Here is a 24,954-nt window from a genome sequence, read left to right on the forward strand (position 1 = left end):
CTAGATGTGGCATAGTAACAAATTCTGTGGCAATTTATCTACAAGTACATAGATGATAATTTCCTCTTAGAGCTTTTCCATAAGGTTGGTTTGTCCAACACAGATGGATTTTGTACAGCATTTCAATGACATGGAATTTAAGCTTCTTTGTGGAAACCCATGCACTACTGGAGTAAAATAATCATTGAATCATAGCTGAGTAGTTATTGATAAAAAACAAATTACTCCACGGAAAGCCACATGAAAAACACAGGGCTGGAAAGAAAGTGAAGGAGGAAGGGTGAAAAAGTGTGCTGTAAGACCTGAAACAATAAAAATGAGGAAATAATGTTTTGGCCTCATACAAGGACAATACAGACTTAGCCAGAGTCACAGTATTACTCAAAGCTGGTAGGACATGTGAATAATGCCTTCCAACACCAACTACTCTGGATCTGTAGTGCCAGAAAAGGAGACTGCTAGAAGGGCTCAGTTACAAGAAGGCTGGGCTGTAGCATGCAGAAAGGGAGATTAGGATTTGTTTTCTTTCACAAGCTTTGATAGGGTTCACATATCAACTTCTGTAAACAATGAGATTAGGGTAGCAGACTGCACGGCCCTTTGCAGCTCCCAGTAAAAACCTCATGGAGAAATAAATATCTTTGGCCTTCTCCCTCACCATAGTAACACTAAAATAAGCTACAATATGTGTGTCCATTTACCTTGTCAACCAGTTGTCAGTGAGGCTCAAAGTCCTTGTGTTAAGTACTGCAAAAGCCTTTTCCCAGAGAACTAATCAGATGTTACCTGGGAACTGGCTGGTTTTGATCTTAGACATGTATCATGTTTGTTCTGACTCAATCATATATTTATTGTTGCAAATTTCTTTTGCAGAAAGTAGAAAGTGTACTGGTAGCTCACCAGGCAGTCCTGCTGTAACCTTGAGCTGGTCCTTCTAAATGTATTGAGAATGTTCCAGCTGCTAGCAAGGACTGGTGACATGCTCAGGGCTGCATGAAAGAGCTGCTCCCTCACAGCAGCTGGAGGGAAAGAGGGCAGGTGCTGTGAGGAATTGATGCTACTTAGAGATCAATGCCTGGCAATGCTAACCTGTAAGTGTGAAGTCTTTGAGATACTAAGTTTGTGTCCAAACATTCAAATGTTTTATCATTATTGACATCACAAACAGGATTTTCTACCCAAGTAAAAGGTCTTAAATCCAGCAGTCTCATAATTGTCCTGTCTGGAGTGCTTCTAGATCTATAAAGCCCAAGAGCAGAAATTCTCTCTGTATTTCTTCTCTTACAATCCATCCTAGAAGCTTGCCAAGCTTCTGCCTTCATCCATATTTGGCACTCAAATAAAAAAAATGAGCTCTGGGGAGGGGGAAAGCCTGGTTGCTAAGAACTGTGTCTGCCACACAATAAACTATGTATTTGAGGGGTGAAAAAAGAGATGTGCAAAAATAAATTTAAACTCAATCTGCTCCCTCACACAGCTGGACCACGGTAGGTGACCTGAGGGATAGTCTCAGTTGACTACCATGACCTGCTGGAGGAAGGAGATGACCTGACTGAAGATGTCCATCCTAGCCTGTGGTGACAACGAAAGCTGCCTCACTGGGGGTACCCAGGACTTCCATGCTCATAGCTAACATCAACTTCTGACTTGTCAGGCAAGACCGGTCACCAGAGCCAAGCACAATGAGTAATCCATTTGCTAGATCATCTTCAAGGATAAAGAAGCTTAATTTGGGCATTATTAAATTACAGAGCGTCAAAATTACACTGCTGAAATTTAATTATTCTGTGAAAGCAGCCAGGCACTGGTACTGACAGTAATTCAGCCATGCCACAAGCACTCAGTCTCAGTTCTGCTGCAGCTCCATAGTAGGCAGCAAGGCAGGAGATTGAAAAAAGAGGTGCATGAGCGACTGCCAAAATGCAATGAGCTCTCATTCAGCTGGTAACAGCTGTTTTGAGGGCATTACATAAGCATTTTCATTAAAATATAAAGAAGTTCATTGGAAAACCCTAAAAAGAAGAAAAGCGTCCTGAACCTGCCTCATAGAAGCACAATGTAAGGAGGCTGGCCAAGGTATCTCTTGCAAATGAAGCTCAGACCATCCAATCTCCACGAAGATAAGGCACGTGCTGAGGAAGAGGTTTGGTGTGTTACTCTGGCTACAGAGGGACAGGGTGCTCTATCATCTGCTGGTAGGTACATGATAAATGCTGCTTTGGTTTTAATTAACTGCCAGAGAGAAATCTGAGGGCAGCTGACTGAAAGGCTGGCACCTCTGACAGTTGTCTTGTAGAGTTTATGTGACAGTGATACAAAAACAGTCATGGGCAGATCTTTGACCATGAGGGCAGAATTCAGCTGCATGCACAGTCTTTGGAGGCCATCAGGAGTGGGCAGGAGATGGAATAGGATCATAGAAGCATAGAACAGTTTGGGTTGGAAGGAACGCTCTAGATTTCCTAGTTCCAACTTCTCTGCTATAGGCAGGGATGCCTTCCACTAGACCAGGCTCCTCAAAGTCCCATCCACCCTCACTGAGATAATTTCCTAATTATTTCCTAAAATACTATGTATTTTATATACAACACATAGACAAACAATGAAAAAGACACATACTAGTGCTTCTGACATGCTTTCCTTGTAGAAGTCCCATTTAAGAACAGTGCATTCTAAAATGCTGGCATTTCTATGTAAGAAGATCTCATGCTCCCTCCCAGCCCTGTATAGATGGCAAGTGTTTCTCTGATTGCAAAGTCATGATTAGGTCTAGGAAGTAAAATACAAAACATTAGAAAAACCACAGTGCTGTTCAACAAGCAACTCTGTCTGCCTTGACCAGTCCAGTGAAAAGACACTGAAATTATGGAATAAATGCCTTGACACCTAAACTATAGAATACCTTTAAGCAGTGGGATAGGCTCCCTTCCTCTAGAGGCAGGTTTGCACTACTGTCAGAAACTCTGGTTTGTTCTCACTCACCTCAGGGCAGCTGAGTTTCTGTTAACTCAGAGGAAAGGTGAAAAGTCTGATAAACACTGTTAGAAGATGATCTTATCTGAAAACATGCAGTTCATCCTGCAAGGAGGACAAATTCCATTTACCTCAAGCTGTAACACTTTGCTGTCTGTCTAGGCTGCCAGTGGTATCAGTGCTGTCAGGTCTTTTTTGACTTTTTGGTGGAGATATGCCATTTCCCTCCTTCACAGGAATCAGAAATGGTAGCTGTTCCTTATGCAGAAGGACTCCTTGTTTCTTACAGTGCAAAACACCCTTTGAGAAAAAGGGAAAAGATGGAATGGTATTTTTGTTTCTGCCTGAAAAAGCAGATCCATACCATAACTACACAGACAACTGCAGGAAGTGGGATGTATAAACACTTACATTTTCTACTCAAATGCCAACATTTCTGGGCATGCTGCCCCAAACAGTCTGGTGTTTGAGTAGACATCAGCTCTTGGATACATTTCTGCACTTTGAGAAGTAAAAGTGCCTCTCAGAAATGCCATTCATCTTGGCCCTTTGGAGCAGAGAGACCCAGAATGACACCCACTTGTTCTCTGCTCATGTGCTCCTAAGAGGACTGAGGTGAGAGGGAGAAACTCAAGGTTTGCTCAGATTAGAGAGGACTCATGCCACAGAGGCACATATGGCAGATACAGCTTTCGAGCAGACACCATATGTATGACTGAAAAACGACCTCCAGAGATGCTCCAAAACCAGCACCACAGCACTAAAGACCTGAGACCAAGCAGAGCAAGCCACCACAGAAGCTCAGAACTTGTGTGTTGAAAGCTCTGGTTCCATGAGGTATCTCAGTGTTGGCCTGGAAAAACAAATTTGAAAGCCATTGACTTTCAAGTAATAATCTGCATACAAGTGATGGGTTATGGGTTCTTCTAGGAAGCTGTGGACCTAAAAAAGGAGGTTTAAGGTAGGTGCAATAAAAGCACAGTCTAAGATGAAGGAGGGCATTCTTCTCCCACAGGCATCAACACTGCCATTCTTACTGAATTCAGAAGTCAACACGTTTGCTGCTAGAATACAGAACATCCACCCTCATTCCAGGCAAGTGGAAATATTTTGAAAGGATGCTGGAGCCTCCCATGAGGTGCTGTGAATAGTCACAGAAGAAAGCAGTACTGTAGCTGATCTACTGAAATCAGATCAATGCTGTGCTCTGCTTTTGGAGCAAGCCTTTTTGGCTGCAGCCGTCACGAGGAGGAGGTGACGTCAAAGGCTCTAGTCTAAGTGGGCAAAGCATTCATTACCCTCTAATCTTCCTTTAATTATTTATCCATGCTTTGGAGTCCCCAGTGTAAGATCATGCAGATATTCAGACAGATACCCAATTCCCAGTTTTCCAGACACAGGTGAATAAATGAAGGTTTAAGTAGCATGCTTTCTCCCATAGGTGAGGGTACTGGATACTTTCTCACCTTCAAACAGCTAAATGTTGTAAAGACTCAACTCCCTTTTACAACACGTTTCTCACTTGTTTTTTTAAATGTTATTAGGGAAGAAAAATGATTAAACACACTGGCTAATGCACAGTCTAATAAACTGGACTAATAATGGTTTTCCTGCCATCAGAGAAGATGATATTTTTCCATCCATTTTCTATCCTGAAGCAGAATGGAAGAGATAATTGATCTGTGTTGGAAAGTGCCTCCTTTTCACTGTTAGCCAGACCAGCTTCATTAAGCCACCCTCTCTACCATGCTGAATTGCTCTTCTTACCTCACACACATTGTTAGATTCTGCCTGATCCTCACAGATGAAAAGTGTTTACTCAGGGGAAAGTTTGAGGAATATTTGGTGATGCATTGTAGTGCATATTGCTTATTACCTTTTTAAAATTGTGATAATTGTATCATCATCTCCAGTTCCAGGGGCTGCAGGTTACAGGTTTGGGCTCTACTGTACCCAACACTCAGCCTCTGAGGTTTAAGGCTTTGTCTTCATTCCCACAGTCATTTTTAGTATCTGTATCTACACAGGCCAATCCTCAAGCCTGAAAATCCATCAGGACAGGAGAGACAGAGGATCAATTTCTATGGGACACTAATTTGAAAACCATGCTTGGTTTCTAAGCAGTGTTTTAGAGCAGGCACAAGTAAACTATCAAATGGACAATAAACTTTTGAGAAAAACAGTCCTTTAGACCACTCTCTGGTTTTTAGTGGACAACCAAAGCTGTTATATATTAAAAGTAGTCAATTTCCAGATACCCAGGAACCTTAAATCAGTTTTGGGCAGCTTTGCTTAGTTCCAAGGAGTCTACAGAAAAATTGCTCTTGGCAATAGCACCCTTCTCAGTAATTCTGTGCCTGGTCCTAGGAGATCCTTCTGCCACTTCATCTATTTTATTTTGGTTTTCGGTCCAAAGAAGGGCAGTGAAGCTGGTAAGAGTTCTAGGACACAAATCTCACAAGGAGCAGCTGAGGGAGATGGGGGTTTTTTACCCTGGAGAAAATAAAACTCAGAGGGGACCTTATAGCTCTCCAGAGTGAAGGTGGGGGCCAGTCCCTTCTCCCAGGTGACAAGTGACAGGACAAGAGGAAATGGCCTCAGGCTGTGTCAGGGGAGGTGTGGATAGGGTATTAGAAAAAAATTCTTCCCTGAAAGGGCTGTCAAGCATTGGAACAGGCTGCACAGGGAAGTGGTGGAGTCACCATCCCTGGAATTACTTAAAAGATATATAGATGTGGCACCTGGGAATGTGGTTTGGTGGTGGGCTTGGCAGTGTTAGGTTAGTGTTTGGATTCAATGATCTGAAAGATTCTTTCTAACCTCAATGATTCTTTGATTTTTTTACATCTATTCACCAATCAAAAATCAGACTAATACGATGTACCATACATGTGTTAGATTCTGGTTGGATATGTAGCCTAATTTTAATTCCTAAAATTTGAATGAAGATTAATTTTATGCAACACTGAAAGCAGTCATCTCTCTGTAAGGCATTTAGCACAGGGGTATAGCAACTCCAGCTCCTCCAGTGCAGTGATCAATAGCAGTGACACATTACTCTTATGCCACAGCAAGTGACATATGGCCATGTAGCTGCACATTATAATTAACCACTGATTAACAACAGAAAGAGGATTGACTGTTACATTCAATTAACTTGCCTTCCTTTCAGCTGACAAGCAGCTGAGTGCTGAACATTTAATATACTTTTTGCAAATTTCCTTCTCTGCAAGTATTATAATTGCAGTAATTAGCACAGATCACGTATGACAGCAAAACTCTCATTTCATCTATACAATGAAGTAGCTTAGAAAAAGTTAGGTTTTATCTGTTTTATTAATTAACTAACCAGTATCTCTTCCACCACAAACTCTCATAGAATTCCATGTAGTTTTTCAGATAATTCAGTCAACTTCTAGATAACTCTACAGAAAATTTTCCCAAGAGATATGATTGTTGTCATCAGTTGATGACAGTCACATGCACATCTACAAAGAGGTACATCTGTGTATCTGTGTGAAAAATTATCCAGGTGTCTCACATTTGCTGTTAAATGAGTTGGTATTTTCTTTCATGCTGTTTCCTTTCCTTTGGACTGTATATTAGTCCATAGGGAAAAGCTGCCAAGGCACCCCAAACCTCCTTTTTACATTCTTCTGTTTTCCATATGGTGGCCTGCTCGTATTCCCTAATAGGGTCTTGATGTTTTATTTGACTTGACATTTTGATTTGCCTGTCAGAATAGTGTAGAGGTTAGAAGAAATGACTGGCAAGACTGAGAGGAGTTTATGCTGGCTAATAACCTGCCCACTGAGCAGATATTGAGAAATTCAAGCAAAAGTTGTCAGGCCAGATCACACTTCTGACAAAAGGACCCACAAAGTGCCTTCAGGACTGCAACCCTGCTGAGCTTCATGTCATCCATTCAGGCAAGGAAAGGCACAAAGAAAAAGGTTAATGCCAGTACTTTGTATAGCACAGTGCCACAGTCCTCAAGGAAATGTGATCTGCTGTGATAACTGAGAGCAGATCAGGCACTGACCTTGTGAGTCACCGGGTTGTTCCTGCTGGCATTACAAGTCCCCTCTGTTCAAAGGGTGCCACGCAAGGGCAGCTGTGGGGTCACCAGGGAATGATGCCCAGCTCAGGCTGTGCCTGTGCAAGGAGTGGTGCTCAGCTCAGGCTGTGCCTGCACAAGGGTGCCCAATGGTCTGACCAGGGAATGATGCCCAGCTCAGGCTGGGCGCTGCCCCGGGTGCCCAACCTCCCGCTGGCATTCCCAGCAGGAGGAGCAGTGTGAGTGACACAAACCACAGAACACCTTTGCCTTTAGATGTGCATCACTCTGTCCTTGTACTGACTGGCCATGGGGTGGCAATGTCAATCTTCTAGAAAATATTTTCTTGCACTTGCTTCCTGCTCCTCCCCCTTTGTTTTTTCCCTTGTTCTCTTTTTATAGTGAAGGAAGCTGTACTTAAATTTTCATTTCCTTGCAGAAGCTGAATTCTGCTTTTTCTTCTAGCAATAGTTCACCACAAAGACTTTCTGATCCCACTAGGCTGGACATTCTCTTCTGCTCCTTCTTCATTCAGTTCCTTGCAGGTGCTCAAATATATTTCTTAAGTTAATTTTATGTTAAATGCCAACTTTCCACATAATTTCCCTCTCATTCTTAAGGTGGCAAATGCCAGAGACTCTATCCTTTGGCTAAACCTTCTTTGAGCATTTCATTTTGTACTTGTCAAAAGGTACCAGCATTTCTCGACAGCAAAGTATGGCAAGAAAATCAGCAGCACTTAAACTTATGTAGAAGAGTGCAGCCACCACTGCTGCCCACACGTGTTCTAGTCCCGTGGTAGGTTGTTTCAGGAGTAAATTCCCTGTATTTGTTGCTGTGGTAGTTCCAGCACTTTGCTCCCTCTCCAAGAAGGAAGCAGAGGCAGGGAAGGGGCAGAATGCCATGGCACAAGTTCTGCCTCATGGGAAGATGCCTGCCCTTGCAGTCAGCTGGGAGCCAGGGGAGAAGAGATTTCTTCCAAGAGCTCTCAGCTTTATGTGTGTCTCATTTTGTGCAGTTTCTTCATTCATACAAAAGTGGCCCCAGAAACAGACAGAGAGGAAGTGACATTTTGAGCTGCTCTTAAAGTTTCTGGTTTCGCCTCCCATTCACCTCTTTTCCCACAGCTCAGTACAAAGTGTGCTTTGTATGACACGTTCCTCCTTTCAAGCATGAAACAGAACTGTCCCTCAGCCCCTGTGCAGTACACTGCCTACTCTTGTTGGAGTAGGAAGGAATAATTACAGGGATTATGAACGTGGTACTGAATGTCAAGGCATGTTAAAACTGTTCAGTATCTCAAGAGCAAATCAAGATTCGTCCAAGGGGCTGCTTTTCTGCCTGAAATTGAATTACAGCATCAAGTACCTTATAAGTAGATCTACCTAGTAACTAATTTTGTTGGTGTATTTAAGAAGTTACTCATCTCAGAGTGCATCAAAACCCTTTGTGCTCCCCAACATCACCATTTCTCATCTAGTATGATTCCTCAGGTACACTAACACCCTGTCACTCATGGGGAATGGGGCACACATGTTGTGCTGCAGTCTGTATCACACATGCCAGGCTTTATAAAAAAGGTGGCTCATACAGCCTGGATCTTGGAGAAATCCATTGCTCAGCAATTCCTTATTCGTCCATAAGCACTTTTTATTTTGTGCAATGATGCCAAAGCAGGGAACTAGCAGGAATTGTTCAGTGTTTTTGTAGCATGATTTCCTATGCTGGCAGCAGGAAAAAGCAACTTCTCACAGATAACCAAGGAAGCTTAAAGATATGAATTTGATATACTGTGCAAGACAGTCAAGGAACTCTTTCCCAACTGAAAGAGTTTAGAATGAAGATTTGTCAGAGGACTCAGCTAGAGCTGAACATGTATCATCCACTTACAAGGAAGCTTTAACAGCCTTGCTGCTATTCCACCTTAAAATTCAAAAGCTGGTAAAGGTATTGCATACTTCTAAGTGAGATCATAAAGCAATAGCTTTATGAGAAATGAGAATGAAATAAAGAAATGAGAATGATAGAGATTTGTGCTCTATTTCTTTCCTCCTTCACTACTTTAGACATTTGAAAATGGTAGAAAATGCAACTGCTTCGTGATTAGTCATATAATCTGAACAGATGCAGTTTGAATCTTAAATCCCAGCACCTGTCCACATTATTTCAAGCTGATCTTTACAGTGTGGCCAGAGAACCACCAAAGCAGATCTATTCTTCCTAGACATCTGCCTGCTTGTGAGGCCTTTAGCTAAGGGGACAGCTGCTGACATTCAGAGCTCTGCTGAAGCCACTGATCCTGTGCTAAAGCTTCTTTAGGCTTAATTCAGCAAGAAAGGGAATGTAGGGATTCAATTCAGTCAGAATCAGAAGGAAAGCAGCAATGCTAAGCCAGTTGTTCAGGGTGAAAAGGGAGGAAGACATGGGATAAACACCTTGTGGGTGTCAGAAAGGATCTTCCTAGCTCAGGATGTCCTGAATTGGTTTGACAGTGCCTGTATCTTTCTCAAGTCAATACAGGGAGAGATGAAATCAGTAGTTTTGCTAAAGAGCAGTTGGATTGGTATTTTCTAATGGCTGAAATGAGGAATATAAATCCCAATGAACTGACAAGTAAATGAGTAAACTAAATATCAGTGTTACCTTGTGAAAGCAGTTCTACTGATTTATTGTAACACATTTCTTACACACCAGCATTAGAGGGGGCAAGACAGTCTGCTGAAAGATGATATTTGGTATGACAGTTGGTTCACAAAATGTTACCATATATAATACTATCCTGATTCTCTCCCAATTATTAATGAAGTCTGAAATGCAGGTTGTTAACAATAATGAAAACAGAATGCATTTTACCAACTAAAAAAGCAAAAGGAAAAAATAGGAGTATTGTGATTCTTAAAAAAAGAAAGCATCTTTAAGGAGTAACTTCAAGAGCCTTTACAATTTATACTCAAATCAATTTACTGCTGGCAGATAAAACCACAAGGAAAATAATTGAGTGACAATACAACCTTTCACTACCTAGCTACATCTGCTTTAGGTGGTATCCTACATCACTGACATCAGTGCTGGTCCAAGGTTTTGCCACCTCCAGCAGTCTCCATGGCAGTACTACAATCTCCACACCTTGATAGCTGAAGAGGAAAACAATATGTGTAAAATACAGACAGACAGACAGACAGACACACACACACGTTTTATATGTAATTTTTAAATTAGTGATTCACTGGAATCAAAGATGATATACAAGAGACTGTAGTGACATGACAAGGGGTAATGGATTCAAACTGAGAGTAAGTTTACATTAGGAAAAAATTCTTTACTGTGAGAGTGGTGAGGAACTGGAACAAGTTGCCCCAAGAAGCTGTAGATGCCTCATCCCTGGAAGTGTTCAAGGCCAGGTTAGATGGAGCTCTGAGCAACCTGGTCATGAGTGGCATCCCTGGCCATGGCAAGGGAACTGAAACCAGATGATCTTTAAGGTTCTTTCCAACCCAAACCAATTTGTGATTCCATTATTTCATGCACGAATAAAGTGTCTTTGCAGAGAAAGCACTGAACATTCATTATTCTGGTTGACAGTTTGTATTGCAGAAGTGCTATCCACACCAAGGACTCCTTACACCAATACGTGACACACCTTCATTTGCTTTGTTGTGTGCTGTGGAGGCAGAAGCTGACATTTCTTATCCCCTCTGAAACGTGCCCTCTCACAGCACAAAGCCTACCCTCAGACTCCAGACCAAGCAAGTCTGTGTGGGGGACTGCCAGGATTAGTCAGCACTAGTGATGAGAACAACAAGCAGGCAGCTTGTCAGAAGTGCTGCGTGACTCAGAGCGACTTCCAGAGTCCTTCCGCACCGTTACATTTCTGCATTGTCCCTGCACATGCAGAGTAACAGATGACTCAACACCACCTTATTTTGGGAATCAAGCTAACCAAGCGAGCACTCTGTGATGTGAGAGCTTGTTTCACAAAGGCTGCTGGAGTTTCACAGTGACATTCTTCCCACTACCTGGAATTAGCAGGTGTATTTATTACCTGGCAGCTGTGGGCTGGGAGAAAACCCCCATACTGAAGTCATCTTTCATACAGAGCCTGATTAACATAAAACATGAAAAACAACTATTACAAGCTCAGTGCAAGCAACCAGCTGTGAAGTCTGTAGGAACAAATATAACTTCTGTAACTTGTTACTAATTGCCTGTAATACCTTCATAAACCCCTTTCCCTGTGAATTGTCCAGCAGGCTCTCAGCTATGTTCTCATCATGCAAATTCAGGCAGTATTTTGGAGTACCACATTTTGGGAAGAGAAAAGGTGTTGAAATTCATGTTGTTTTTCACTAATCAATAGCTATTCGACCCTGAAACGACATAAGAGCCCATTTTAAGCACTGCCTTTCACTCACTGTAACTGAAATTGCAAATCCTACACACTTACAGGACAATCACAGCACCAAGTCTAATTTCTACCTTTTGCAAAGGAAAACTTTCACCTACTCCAATGCTTGGAATCAGATTTCCCTTCTCACCCATTTAAAGGATGGGAAATCGAGTTTTGTCCTTTCAAAAGACACAGTTAAACACTGACATCCAAAAAATAGGAAACCATGCGGTGAGATCTCCCACTGCTGCCCTCCACTACAGCTCTTTCCTTCATCCACATTACTCTACAGCATTGCACTAGAGATTGCATTTGTAGGGGCAAAGGAAAAAAGCCTGAACTAAATGTAGGATCACAACCCTGGAGCTACAGAACGGAGCTTGCCTTGCACAGGAATTTCTCTGCAGATGGCCATGGGAGACCATCCTGGAGAGAGAGGCCCGGGAGAGCTGGAGGATTTTCAAGAACCATCTCTTCCAGGTTAATGAATGGTCTATGGCTACATACAGAAAAGCAAGCAGAGGTGGCAGAAGGCATGGAAGCATGAAGCAGGAGCTCCTGACTGGACATGAAAAAGCAGCATACAAGAGATGGAAGCAAGAGCAGACAACCTGGGGAGATGCACCATCCAAGCATGCACAGGTGGGGTCAGGAAAGACAAAGCCCAAATGAAGCGGAATATGGAAGGTGGAAGGCAAGGGAAAAAAAGATTTAGCAGAGAGATCATCAGCAACAGAAAGACTAGGGGAAAAAAAGGCACTGCAGCTGAGTGGGGCAGAGGAGCTGCTGACAAAAAATGCCAAGGTACTGACTGCCACCTTTGCTTCTGCTGTTACCAGCAACAACAGCCCCCAGAGCTACCCTGGGCACAGTGCAGATAAAGGCTGTGTATCAAAGCACTGTTAATATTCACACTACCAAAAGCACCAATCTGCCCAGGTAATGGTGCTTCACTGACAGGATCACCATCTGCTTCTGCCAATTTGCAACTCTGCTTGGACTCGCCCTTCACCCATCAACGTTTCTCAGCCATGGTGTCCCTCCTGACAGGGCTGCATTTGCAGACCATATGTTGTATAAAATAGGTATTCAGCATATTTAAAGTAATGCAGTCAACCTTACTATGACTTCTGGATGTGTAGAATGAAAACTGATCAAATATGTAGCTATGTAATGTGTATTTCAACAAAGTCTGTAAAGAGGCAAAATTTTCTACTGTACAAATACAAAAACATACAACTTCAAAAAAAAACCAAATTTATTTTACTGCCAAAATTATTAAACACTAAAAAGACAATCTTGTAGCCTATATATTAGGAATGTAAGTCTTCATGTACAATCAAGAGAACACTTCACTGCAAAAAAGGTGAAAAACTGTGTTTCTAAAACAGTGTCACATAATGAGCTGAAGAAAGTGAATGAAAGTGTGGCAGTTGCTTAAATTCAGGTTCTCATGTGAAAGACATACATCGATAGCCTGATGCAGACGTTCCACAGACTTCAGGGAATATCAAATGTGCACATCTAGTCTTAGAAGTAGAATTATACAAATACAAAAGGCAATATATTATACATCTATATACAGCACAGTAAGTCTCAAAGACCAACAAAAGGTACTGGACAATTACATTAGAAATTTCTAGAATTTCTCATAGGAAACCTCCTTAGAGAGAAGTGTGGCTAAAATAACTATTTCTGTACCTTTCAAATTTGTTAGGTAATCAAGGCAATTCAAGACATTTAAATCCATTCAAAAAAGTCACTGCAGCTCTACAGCAAGTGGTTAGAGGCTATACACTTCTTGCACAAATGGTACATATTCCCACAACAAAAATAATTCTTCTCAGCTTCAATGAGTTCTGCAAATGTTGCTGTTCAAAGCCATCCTTGGAAACAGTGGCCTCTGATTTGGAACAGTAAGGTCAGTTATAAACGTCAGCAGTGAAACAACTTCTCTTTTACAATGTGAGATGATTCACTCCTACATAACATTTTCCCTGCAGAATGGTGCAGCTGTGCATGTTTGGAAGGTATTCATCAGAACTACCCACTCCTGGGCAGACTGTAATATGTGGTGTCTTAATGGGTTTCCTTTACACTGCTAGAAGACATCTACTTTAACAAAGATTTTCCATCTGACAGTCTGAAGTGACTGGATAATGCTCAAACTCCCAGAGTTTGACAATTTTAGAAATATCTGCTTCCTGCCCTACTTCCCTCATCACTCTTCCCACCCCTCTCCTAATCCTGCACCATGGATATTTGGTCAACAAATAATTCTGCCTCACTCTCCCTTGTGCTTTTTTTTTTTTTAACCTTTCAATTTTTAAGAAAATAAAGAAGCACAACTCAAAGTTTTGGTACTCAGGAAAGAAATTCTTTAGACTCAATCAGTATGAAGGTGAGATGTCAGCTCACAAAAACACACCCCTCACTGGGTGGGTGACTCCAGAGACCAATACAAACGTGTTTGTAAGAAGCTACATATCTATGGACAGAACAGTCTTTAGTACCAGAACCTTTCCTTTTATCATTGTCTCAAAAAAGTATGAAGATTCATGTTATTTCAGTTGTACCAATAAGAGCTTAGGTCTTGGGTTCAAGCCAGACCAGCTGGATAAAATAAAAGGATAAACAAACTTTATTTCAACATCATTTGGCTTTAGCCAAGAGTACAGGAAACATGTGGTTACATATCTACACTTTATGGCATTTTAGATCCTAATTTGAAATCCCAATTATTTAGAGCTAAATCTTCCCAGTATAATAAATATCTTTTATACCAACACCCGGCTTGAAAGAGTGTCTACCATGGAGGTAACAAACAATTTTTAATTAAACGAAACAAAGCAAAACCAGCAGAATTCTCAAAAATTCTAGCCCCTCAACACTACCTCGCAACTAATACCATAACAGCAAATATTTGTCTACTGCTATTTTATCTATTCTAGTTTTATGCCAATTTAAATTACTGCACTACTGTGTTCTTTAGATCCTACACTGCAAAAGTGGATTAGGAAACTGCTGTAAGTTTTGCAGGTTATTTCTTTGCAATATCTAGATCAAATCTGAAGGGAAGGAAGAGCTCTGCATTCACTTTGTGTGAGACAACCAATGCCAACTATCAGCTGCTAACACCCTGCTGCTGCAGGTGGTTATGCACGTCCAGCAGCCACATGCATTAGTCAGTGTGTAACAAATGTCCTAATATGTATTGCAGAAAAGCCTATAAAAAAGAGGCTAAATTTTCTGCTGTAGAAAGTATTTACAAAAACAACCTCAAAGAACCAGTTTTTCTCACTGGTCAGTATTAAAAAATAAACAGGGCAAATTTGTAGTTGATCCTTTAGGAATATAAGTTTTCATGTAAAATTAGGAAAACACTTCACTGTAAAAAGCTGAAGTACTGCATTACTAGAATAGAATGGTGTCACAAAACAAAATGCAGAATGAGAAATTGTGGCATACTCCTTTAAATTCAGGCTCTTGGGTAAATATGAACACCTACAGACTGATGGGGCTATTCTGCATACTTTGGTGCATTCTCAGGAATGTACAAATCCAGTCTGTTATCTTATTAGTACAATTATAAAACTTACTCTTTTCATTAATTAACTTATTAATTGCTATAAACCTGAATAACATCAGCTGTTTAAAAGTTACTTGTGCTTCAGTTTAAGTCAAGAACTATACTTATCTCCAAGCAAATGGGTAAGTCTACCAGAATTTTAGTGTTTGTTGTTTTACAATGGTCATGACAATAATGGATTAAGAGCTGCAGAAATCTGGACAGTTGGGAGCAACTATGCCTTAGATCTTCATCCTACTTCTCCACTCATAATAATAAATTGTCTGTTCATCAGCTAATAACTGCTACTGGAGTGGCTTTGTCAGCAACTGCTTCTTCAGATTTCTGCATAAGAAGTTTTAATATCCATTTTTAATTAAAATCTTAACATTATAAAAGTTGTTGTCAAACTCACTGAAGGCTAAAGGTTAGGTAAAACCTTGAATAGGTTGCTGGTTTAGAATTTCGACCTAGAAAAACAATAGCTATAAAAAACCTTAGGAATTACAGTGCTACTAATATTTACATTATAGTTCCCATTTGTGCTTGCAAGTTACTGGAAGTACACATCCTTTGGTAGTATTCTCTTATTCTCAAGCACGAGATTCCTGTTAAGCACATTCACTCCTGATTTGCTTGCATCAGTGCAAAGGGCTCATATTTCTACATAACATTGGTACACAAGCACATCTCTTCCCCACAGACAATAAAAATACTGATGACTGGCTTTTCAGTGAGTAGTTTTGGAACTGATATTTAAGAATCCTAAAGAAAGAGTCTGTCACATAATTTTTAGGAGTGACTACTACAGCAATTGATAATAATTCCCAGCCACAAGCTCTGCTACTGTATTACTTTAGGCCCAGTTTCAAGACATACAGATAAACCAAAATGCATCTAAAATTGGACTTATACAGGCATAAAGAAGTATGAACATTGCTACATGTACTAACTACCAATACAAAAGCCACCAGAACACCAAACAATGAAGTGATGCTTCTAGTTTATATTTACATGTAAGCACAGCTCACATGTAAGACAATGTCTGTTCTTACAATGCTCTTCCAAAATTGCATGCCAATACTGCAAGACTCCTTCTAAAAAAACCCCAAGTACTTGTAGATTTGCCTATGCCAAGTGGAAGACAAAAAGCAGAATCTGGGAGAGACACTCTATTTGTTCCCACATTGTACATCTGTAAGAATGCACACACCTTGGCAAGTGACACCCAACCAATTAACACTTGTTCAGCTGGCGAAGGTATAAACTTTCCATGAAGCTGTAAAGATATCAGAAGCTGACTCAAAATAATTATAACTGTTTTCTATTCACTATTACTGTCAAACATGAGCCAAGTAAGAATTTACTTGGATTTGAGACTTAAGGAAGTAACGTATGGCATATTAAGAGCTTAATGTACCAATATCAGGATAAAGTCTCAGTAATTTATTTTTTATACTGGCCAATTTAATGTCAATCTGTAGACAAAGTTATGCTAATACTGGGAGGTCGCTGCTGATTAGGTTGTTTGCTTAAAATAGGAAGATCTGTTCTTTCTGTTCCATATATCAATTTTTCCTCCTGAAGACTGCAAGCTGAATACCTGTTTGCCTCTGTACCAGAGACACCACCACGATTATTTGGAACTGGGACACCACTGACCTGTTCAAAGGATTTACTAAACACAGTGGTGGTCGTTCTGGCCAGGCTATGGCTGCCAGGCTTAGGCAGGGACTGACTGGTTGTCAGTGTCAGTCTCTTCAGAGAGACAAGCTCTAGATTCTCACTCATGGCTCTCTGAGTTTGTTTCCGTGACAAATGCTCTCTGCAGGTTTCTCCTTCTTTTTCTTTTCCTCCAGATTTGCTTCCTCCAGACCTTCGTAGGCTCTTCCCTAAGAGGCTCTTGCTGCTCATGGTGCTGCTGTTAGACAGGGCAGACTGACTTGTTCCAGAAGTAGCCCTAGAGTAAAACCCTTCATCGGTTTCAGATACTTCTATCAGTTCTTCTTCAATTGCTAAGTCAGAATTATCTGCATGATAGAAACAGAAATAAAAAATTAGCAATTGACTGTCTCACATTCATTGATTCTACATATTGTTTAATTTTGATATTTATAAGCATGAAGCCACAAAGCCGTAGAACAGAGAAGACAATGCTTACCTATTCCATGACATTTTGGAATTAAGGTTCATTAGGACATAGAGTTACAGCAAGTAATGTCACATTACATCAAAAGGCATGCCCCCAATCTCATTTTGTTGTGATTTTGAAGGAAAAAAAATGCAGTCTTGTTAATTCATGCAAGAAATTAGAAATTTAGAGATTAGAAAGTACCATACAGAACAAAACAGAAGTGTAAATCTTATTTTGAGCAAGTGATCCACTACAGGATTTGGCAAAGCTTGTCAATTACAGAGGTATGTGATCAATGCCCCAGGACACCCTATGGCACCTGCATGTTTAGCAACCCAAGAATGCTTTAGGACTGAAAGGTCACGTTCTGCATCACAGGTCTGGTGGTAAGAGTTAGAAACTCAAGCACAACATAAGATATGCGATATACCGTGAAAGGCAGAATTTGGGAAGTCTGAGTTCCAGAGCAAGATACTTTTAACACCCATTTTGATGGATTTTTCATACCATTGATCACTGGATTTTGTAAACTCTCATAAATATGCTTAATGAACTCAAAGGTATGTTGAGTCTCGGTGTATTTTCTCCAGATTAACTAGCAGATCTCCAGATCTACTTGTAAGTATGTCATCATTGTATGTGGGCACAGACAAAGCTGTGTGCAATACATGCAACTGTGTTATTACACATGCAAATATATTAACTGCATACTTTAATTCTTGAAACATGCAGCAGTGACCCTTTCAATCATCAGCGGTACCTGACAGTGCAGCTACAAGTGCTCTGCTAAAACTGCACTCTGCCAGATGAGTTTATTCCATCCTCCATCATTTTTCTTACAGATTTTTGCCTCCTGATTTCTGGCAGGCCTTTGCTGTCAGTTTTAGGTTCTGTAGCTGTTTCCTGTACACCCTGTAAATGCTGAACATCATTCTCTGCTAGAGCTCTGCTCTTTTCCCCATTCCCGGTCCTCTCTCCAGCCACACTTGTGACACTAATCTCAGGTATGATAAAGTTGCCCAATTCAGTAGCATCACTACCATTCTCTGGTTGTTCTAGAATTAAAGATGGATAAGAAAAACAAAAACAAAAACAAAAATGTCTGAAACAAAACATGAAACAAAAGCCAATAGATACAGATGACTTAAGCATTATAAATTAAAGCAGATGTACACATATTAACCTCTTGTTAATTAGCAACATTAGCAGGTATGGAATTTTGCTTTATTTCTAAAATGGCAATCTTCAATCTTGTTATTGGCGTGAGTCACATACTGGAAAGGCCCATGCTTGATCTTTCAAAACTGAAATTTCTGAGGATCATGAAACACATTATCAGAAACAAAAGAACAGTTCATAATTCCCTTTTACGACTGTATTCTCTGTATCACCATGCTACAGTGAAAGTTACTTTTACAATGAAATGGCGTATCAACTTCATATATTATCATTCAAGACTAGGAAATCTTCACATACAATGTCATGATGCTGCACCTAGGTCAGCCTGAAAGCTAAGAGTGAAACAACAAAGTCAACTCAAGCACACTTTGATATCCATTCTCTTCCTTCATTTCAAAAAACTGTTTTCAACTGGAAAGGTATTTCTGGATACCCCAGAAAAACTAGTGGAGAAGAGCACTGTGGCACAGAAACTTGACAAGACTAAAAACGCACTAAAAGCACAGCTCAGAATGAATCTCAAGTGAGTCCCTATTTTATTTGTATTGTAGCTCTTCCAGACCAGAGGATTAAGTAAGCACCACTCAGACCATACTGCCAGTCTGCTGCTGCACATGACAGCTGGCAGCACTCTGAACTGACAGTATCAAGTACAAAACCAGAGGAATTTACAATGAGATGATTTCTCACAGTGGCAGCTCAAATGCTCTTTAATTCAAGAGGATCCCCTCTTTCTCCTGTCCCCTCCATGAAGGCTCTCATGCAGGCACTGTGCACTTCTAGGTCAGGTGGCTCCAGTACTGAGCTTTTCACTACCATTTGTGCTGTCTGCACTGATCACAGCTGATCCAGAAGGTTATTCTGGCAGGGATGGACATCAGTGTCTCCTGGTGTAAGAGCTATCTCTTATTTTACCTGAAAATTCTAATCATCCTAAGTCTTTCTAACTAATCAATGATCAAACAAAGTATCTATTTAACAAGCTGCACCACACAAAGGAAATGGCATTAATAATTGATGCTATTCCTCACTGAATTCCTGATATTTGGACAAAACTAGAATCATTGACTTATAACAGCACTTTCTGCAAAAGTCTTCTACTTCCAGCAGCAAAAGTGGCAAAAAGCTCCATGAGCTGCAATAGTAATAACAATAAATAAACAACTGTGATAATGAAAGCACCACCAAGTATAGCCCTTTTTTTTCCTAAAAACACAGAAACAGAAAGAAGACCAATGCTCTGACTGGCCTCAGTGCTCTAATTTCACTGGAGTGAGGAACTTGTGCCTCTCCAATGGCAATCTGAAAGTCCCTCCTGCTGCCCCAGAGAGAGAAAAGGACAGAACAGAGCTTAACTGTCAGAAAGCACTAAATATCCAACTGCAAAGAAAGAAGACTCAAAGTACAGAGCAGGAATCAGAAAAACAGGGGAAGATTTTTTTTAGGGGGTAAAAGATTCTGTATAAAAGCATTACCCAGTTATGGTTATTTGGTGATGTGCACTTCTAAATGTAACATCCAGCTGTGATATCAGCACTTCACCCAATACTGCTGTATTCCCACAGCTGAGTAACCATTACTACAATGAACTGAGGAAAAAAAAACCCAGAAAGTTAAGAGCTTTACTCATTATAATTATGTCTAAAGGAAATATACCTATCTCTGAATTTAACTGACTACAGGAGGAAACTAATGGAAAAAATGGGATATGGGGTCTCTCAACTCCCATTAGCACTGCCTACCATAGCAGCTACAGGCTTGGGGCAGGGATAAGAGTACACAATCCACACCCTCCATAGCAGCACACCCTCCTTATTTTACAGCTTTTAAGGACCCCCAAACCTTCAGCTTCATGGTGCTTGGTGGTGAAGATAATACTGCTTTCAAGCTGGACAGCTCTGGGGATCTAGCCTTTGAGAGAGAGCTATTAATGCCCAGTGCACCAGGTAATGTAACAAAAGAGAAAACCAAGGACACTGCTGAGCAGTGTAGAACTGATGAAAATGAATAATTACATCAGTTTGATTGTTAACATAGACATACCCACAGCAGTTGAAGGAAAATGTATTTGGTGTCACATTTCTGAATGCTTTGAGTAGTACAACCAACTCTGACAAATGCATTTCATGTTTACTAATTGCTAAAACTTAATTCAAAATTATAATCTACCTTATTACAGTTGTCTAGATAATTTACCTCAGACTGCACAGGCAAACTGACCGTTCAAAATGCAATTCAATTTTAACCCCCACAAGCTCAAGCTGCATGTCCTGCACAACTGTGTTAGCATATTTAATTTGTCATAAAAGGACCAGGCTTATACTCTAAGATTAGCATTAACTTCAGATTCTTGTAAATTACAATTATTTCAGGAATTAATACTGTTAAAAGAGTAAGAAAATTCAAAGACTAGTACTTCTAAACCTTGTGTACTACATAAAAGGCAATTTTTGCAGCAAAGAAAAAAGTAACTTTCTGTCCCTCCTTGCTAGTTGATGTCTTTTTTCTTGTGTTACGTGTCTTACCAACATCTGGTCAGCTCTTCTCAGTCTGTTACATCAGAGTATTTCTGATTACACACACCTCTACATACATGAGCTAATGCTCCCCTCCAGGTGTGATAATATGCAGGCAATCTAATCCAACAGCACTAAATAATTTATTGCTAAGTAGTAGCTAGTATCAGCTCACTCAAAAAACAATACCAATTTGTGATTAGATGGATCTGTTTTGCAAACCAACCTCATATTTAGAACCTCTAAAGTACCTATCTGTGAAGTCCAAATTCACAGATTACTAATTTAATTTACTAACTGAATTACTAATTGAATTTTAAAAGTCCTTCTAAGTAACTGCTCCTAATGAACAAATTAGAAGAAGATTCAATGTTAAGTCAACCTTTATTCAAAACTGACTTCAATCTAGAGTTCGAGCAAAGGCTAGCAAGATCTAATGTCCGAAAACTTCTATAGTAAAATGAATTGTTTCAAACATAAAGAAAATAAAGCCCATGCTTCTCAGCTGGATATGTGATTCACTGGAGTTCTTCTATTTTATTTTACACACATAAGTAGTGACTGAAGGTTGCTGCCCTTGCTTCCCCAAAAGATAATTTGCTTCATCAGTCTATGTAATGTATAACATCAAATACCTCTCAGCTGTCTCCTCTGACTTCCATATCCATTTACACTAATTTTTATTATAATGAAAATAAAAATAACCCCCCAAATACTATTTTTCCTCTTACACTATGTGAGAGAGAGAGAGAGAGAGAGAGAATAATGGTCAAGACGTATGAGGTTTATCATCTAATTTCTACCAATTCCAATATTCATTTTAATTTGAACAAGCATGTCTAAGCACAAAACTTGTTATTCTTTCTGCATGCCAATTGTGAAGAGGTATTTCATATCTTTCTGTCCTTAGGAACTGTGTGGCACTGAATTAGTTTAGTAAGAATTTTGAAAATGGGAGACCATCCACTCCTGCTTTAAAAAGGCTGTCCTAGTCACATACAAAAGGTTTGTTAGGGTTTTATAATGAGAATTTTGAGGAGATTAGCCAAAGTGATTTATGTACGGAATATTTACCATTTAAAATAACACAACTGGCAGTCACTTAGCTAGATACCACAGGTTCAGCTTTGGACTCTTAATCAGCCTAGTCTTTGCATAGCCTTCAAATTTACAATTACTCCCACAACCTGCCATGTATTCCACTCCAACCCACCTTACACTGTGTGATTTTCTTCCTCTTCATTAAATCCTGTACTGTTGAGACAAATCCAACATTTTCACAGAAACCCAAACAAAATGTTGGCATGAGCTGTTTTGAAAAAGTCCTTAATTTTTCAGTCTTTATCTCTGAATACTGACTACTCACTCCTTGCTTGGATTGCACTCACTAGATTATTGCTGTTTCTCTCAATTTGTCCTACTTTATAAGACTCTCATAAGACATAGCATTCCACTCCACTTCTGAGTTCAACTGGTATTTTCATTTCCCTTTCACCTTACTGTTATCTGCTGCAGGGCACACCTGTCACACACTTTTTTCCTTGAACTTCACCAAGCCAGACTCCCTGCAAGGAGGCAATAACTGTAGAAACTTCTCTATTTCTGTATTTGCTGAAAACTTTGCATTCTTATACGGATATATCCAATACTCATTTTGGACGCTTGTAGTGTCCTGTAAACACAAAGGGAATGTTTATTTTAACACACTTTCAATTTCTCTAGATGACCTAACACTAAGTATCCTTGATCTGTATTACTCTCCACCATCTCATTTGAACAAGCATCAAAACCACTCAAAAATAATAGCTAACAAAATTGCCAGGCTTCAGAGGGTTTTTGTACATTTAAAAGCTAAGATATAATACAGTTTTCTTGCATCTGGTCAATAATCCATGCTTAATAACTTTAAGGCTGAAGAAAGAAAGCAGCCTTGAGATGTCAGTAATGACTTGCTACTCCATTTCACTAAAGACACTAATGTTTTGCTCCTTGGGTTTGTCTGATGGTTTTAAGTAGTTTTTAATCAACTGAAATGAAATTTGGTTGTTTCACCTTTCTTCTCTGTCCTTCACCCTCTCTGGCAGCTCACTATTGGTACTAGAACCACAAATGTGTTCTACCATCAAGTGTTTCTCAACACTTACCTGAATTACCTCTTGGCCAATTTATGACAAGTAACTTAGCAAAATTTTTCTAACTGTCTATGTACTACAAAAACTCACTTAGTAACATCCTACAGAAATTTTAATGGTACTACAAAATCTTCAGTGAACCTATTAGAAAAGCACTCTACCCTACACTCCTGCTCTTAGCCTGTTTACAGCCAAGATTACAATCCCAACAGAAAAATTGCCAATTCTGATTGCTGGTCCAGTGGCTCTTCCCTCATCTGAACATGGCAAAGGTGAAGGAATATAACATTCAGACTCACAGAATCTCTTGCTGGTACTGCTACTTCTGCAGTACATTTGGCATCAATTTTTCCTACTTTTCATCCCAGACTTGTGTTCTGCTTTGTGGAAGCCCTTAAACTAGTCTGCCCAAATCTACAGGCTTTGGCTGGAACAGAGACAATTTTCTTCACAGCAGCTGACATGGGGCTATGTTTTGGATTTGGGGTGGAAATGATGTTGGTATTTTGTAGATACAGGGGTATTTTTGTTACTGCTGAGCACTGCTTGCACAGAGCCAAGGCCTTTTCTGCTCCTCAGCCCACCCCACCAGCGAGCAGGCTGGGGGTGCACAAAGAGCTGGGAGGGGACACAGCTGGGACAGGGGTTATCCCAGACCATGTAACACCACACTCAGTACACACAGCTGAGACAAGAAGAAGGAACAGGGGGAGTTATTTGCTGTTTGCCCTCCCAAATAACTGTTACATGTGACAGAGCTCTGCTTTCCTGGGAATGGCTGAACTCCTGCCTGCCCATGGGAAGCGCTGAATGAATTCCCTGCTTTGCTTGCAGGCACAGCTTTTGCTGTATCTCATTAACTGGCTTTATTTCAACAAGATTTCTCACTTTTACTCTTCCAGTTCTCTCCTCCATCCCACTGTAGGGAGTGTGTAAGCAGCTGTATGGGGCTTACTTGTTGTGTGGGCTTAAACCAGAACACCAAAACATAGCAGTTTACCCCTCTATCCTTAAATCCAATTTTTATTTAAGTACTTTAGGACAGATGAGGTTCTGTGGTAAAGTCCTTAAATATTTCTTTTGCTTCAGGTACTAGAAATTAGTTTTCAGAAGAAAGCAGGAACATAATTTTCAGAGGAAGCACTAACTGTGTACACCTCCCTTTAAAAAAAAGGGTTTGTGTGTGGTGCGGTTTTTTAAAAACATGGTTAAGGAAATAAATAATATACTTCATCTGAACTGCGTTGAGATTCTCATTCACCACCCAAGAAAATAATAACCTCCAAATTGCTGCTTGCCTATAAGCAATAAATATATGAAATAATAAAATTCTCAATATTATTTTTAAAACATGGAAAAAGCTAAGAATTCATTGCAAAATGTGTTTCTTACCACGCCTTTTCCATCTATGCCCTCTTATAGACATGCTAGTCACAGCATTCCTTGATATTCTGGATGAAGTAGGTGTTATCTCAACCTGAATGCATCTTGTACCTTCTTTACTAGATTTCATGGCACCCTGAGGCAATGAAGCTTTTATTGCATTAGCAACCTAGAACAGAAGAGATGCACTTAAGTTCTTATCACAAAGATATAAATTTTAGAAGAATTCTGTCAGGGATTCTTCCTATTTCAAGAAGAATACTGTGTACAATTCCAATTTCTGGTCAAAAAGCACATCACCTTTTTGCATGGCCTATAAAGAATGCTGGCTGCAATTAGCTCTCAGAACTTCTACTTGCCACTTTCTTAAAGTTTTCAGTTTCAAGATGTGGCTATTCCTTCTGCTGCACCATTAGCTTAGCTCTGAAGACTCAGAAGTGTTCTGCTGAAAACAGCTTGGTCACAAGGAAGCGTGACACCACAACTGAGGGCAGTGAAAGCCCTGTGTAGTGTGTGCACCTACAGACTGAGCTGTTTGCACAAGCACACACTCAGCTTCAGGTTCCTGCTATCATCTTGTATCATGCATGCTCACAGCAAGGATTTCCCAGGCTAAAAATTCTAC

At 40.2% G+C, this 24,954-nt stretch overlaps 1 protein-coding gene across 2 annotated transcripts in view; it reads right to left on the reverse strand.

Moving 5' to 3' along the window:
- Window positions 1-12,657: 12,657 nt before the first annotated feature.
- HYCC1 (hyccin PI4KA lipid kinase complex subunit 1) overlaps window positions 12,658-24,954 on the reverse strand; it is a 43,042-nt gene continuing 30,745 nt past the window's right edge. For both annotated transcript variants that reach the window (XM_059470208.1, XM_059470198.1), the window contains exons 10-11: window positions 24,339-24,498; window positions 12,658-17,015 (exon numbers count right to left, since the gene is read on the reverse strand). In XM_059470208.1, coding sequence (XP_059326191.1) covers window positions 16,459-17,015; window positions 24,339-24,498 — 717 coding nt within the window. In that variant the 3' untranslated portion in view covers window positions 12,658-16,458. The remainder of the gene's footprint in view (window positions 17,016-24,338; window positions 24,499-24,954) is intronic.

This window comes from Ammospiza nelsoni, chromosome 1 (assembly GCF_027579445.1).
Source record: "Ammospiza nelsoni isolate bAmmNel1 chromosome 1, bAmmNel1.pri, whole genome shotgun sequence".
In the NCBI taxonomy this organism is placed as follows: Eukaryota; Metazoa; Chordata; class Aves; order Passeriformes; family Passerellidae; genus Ammospiza; species Ammospiza nelsoni.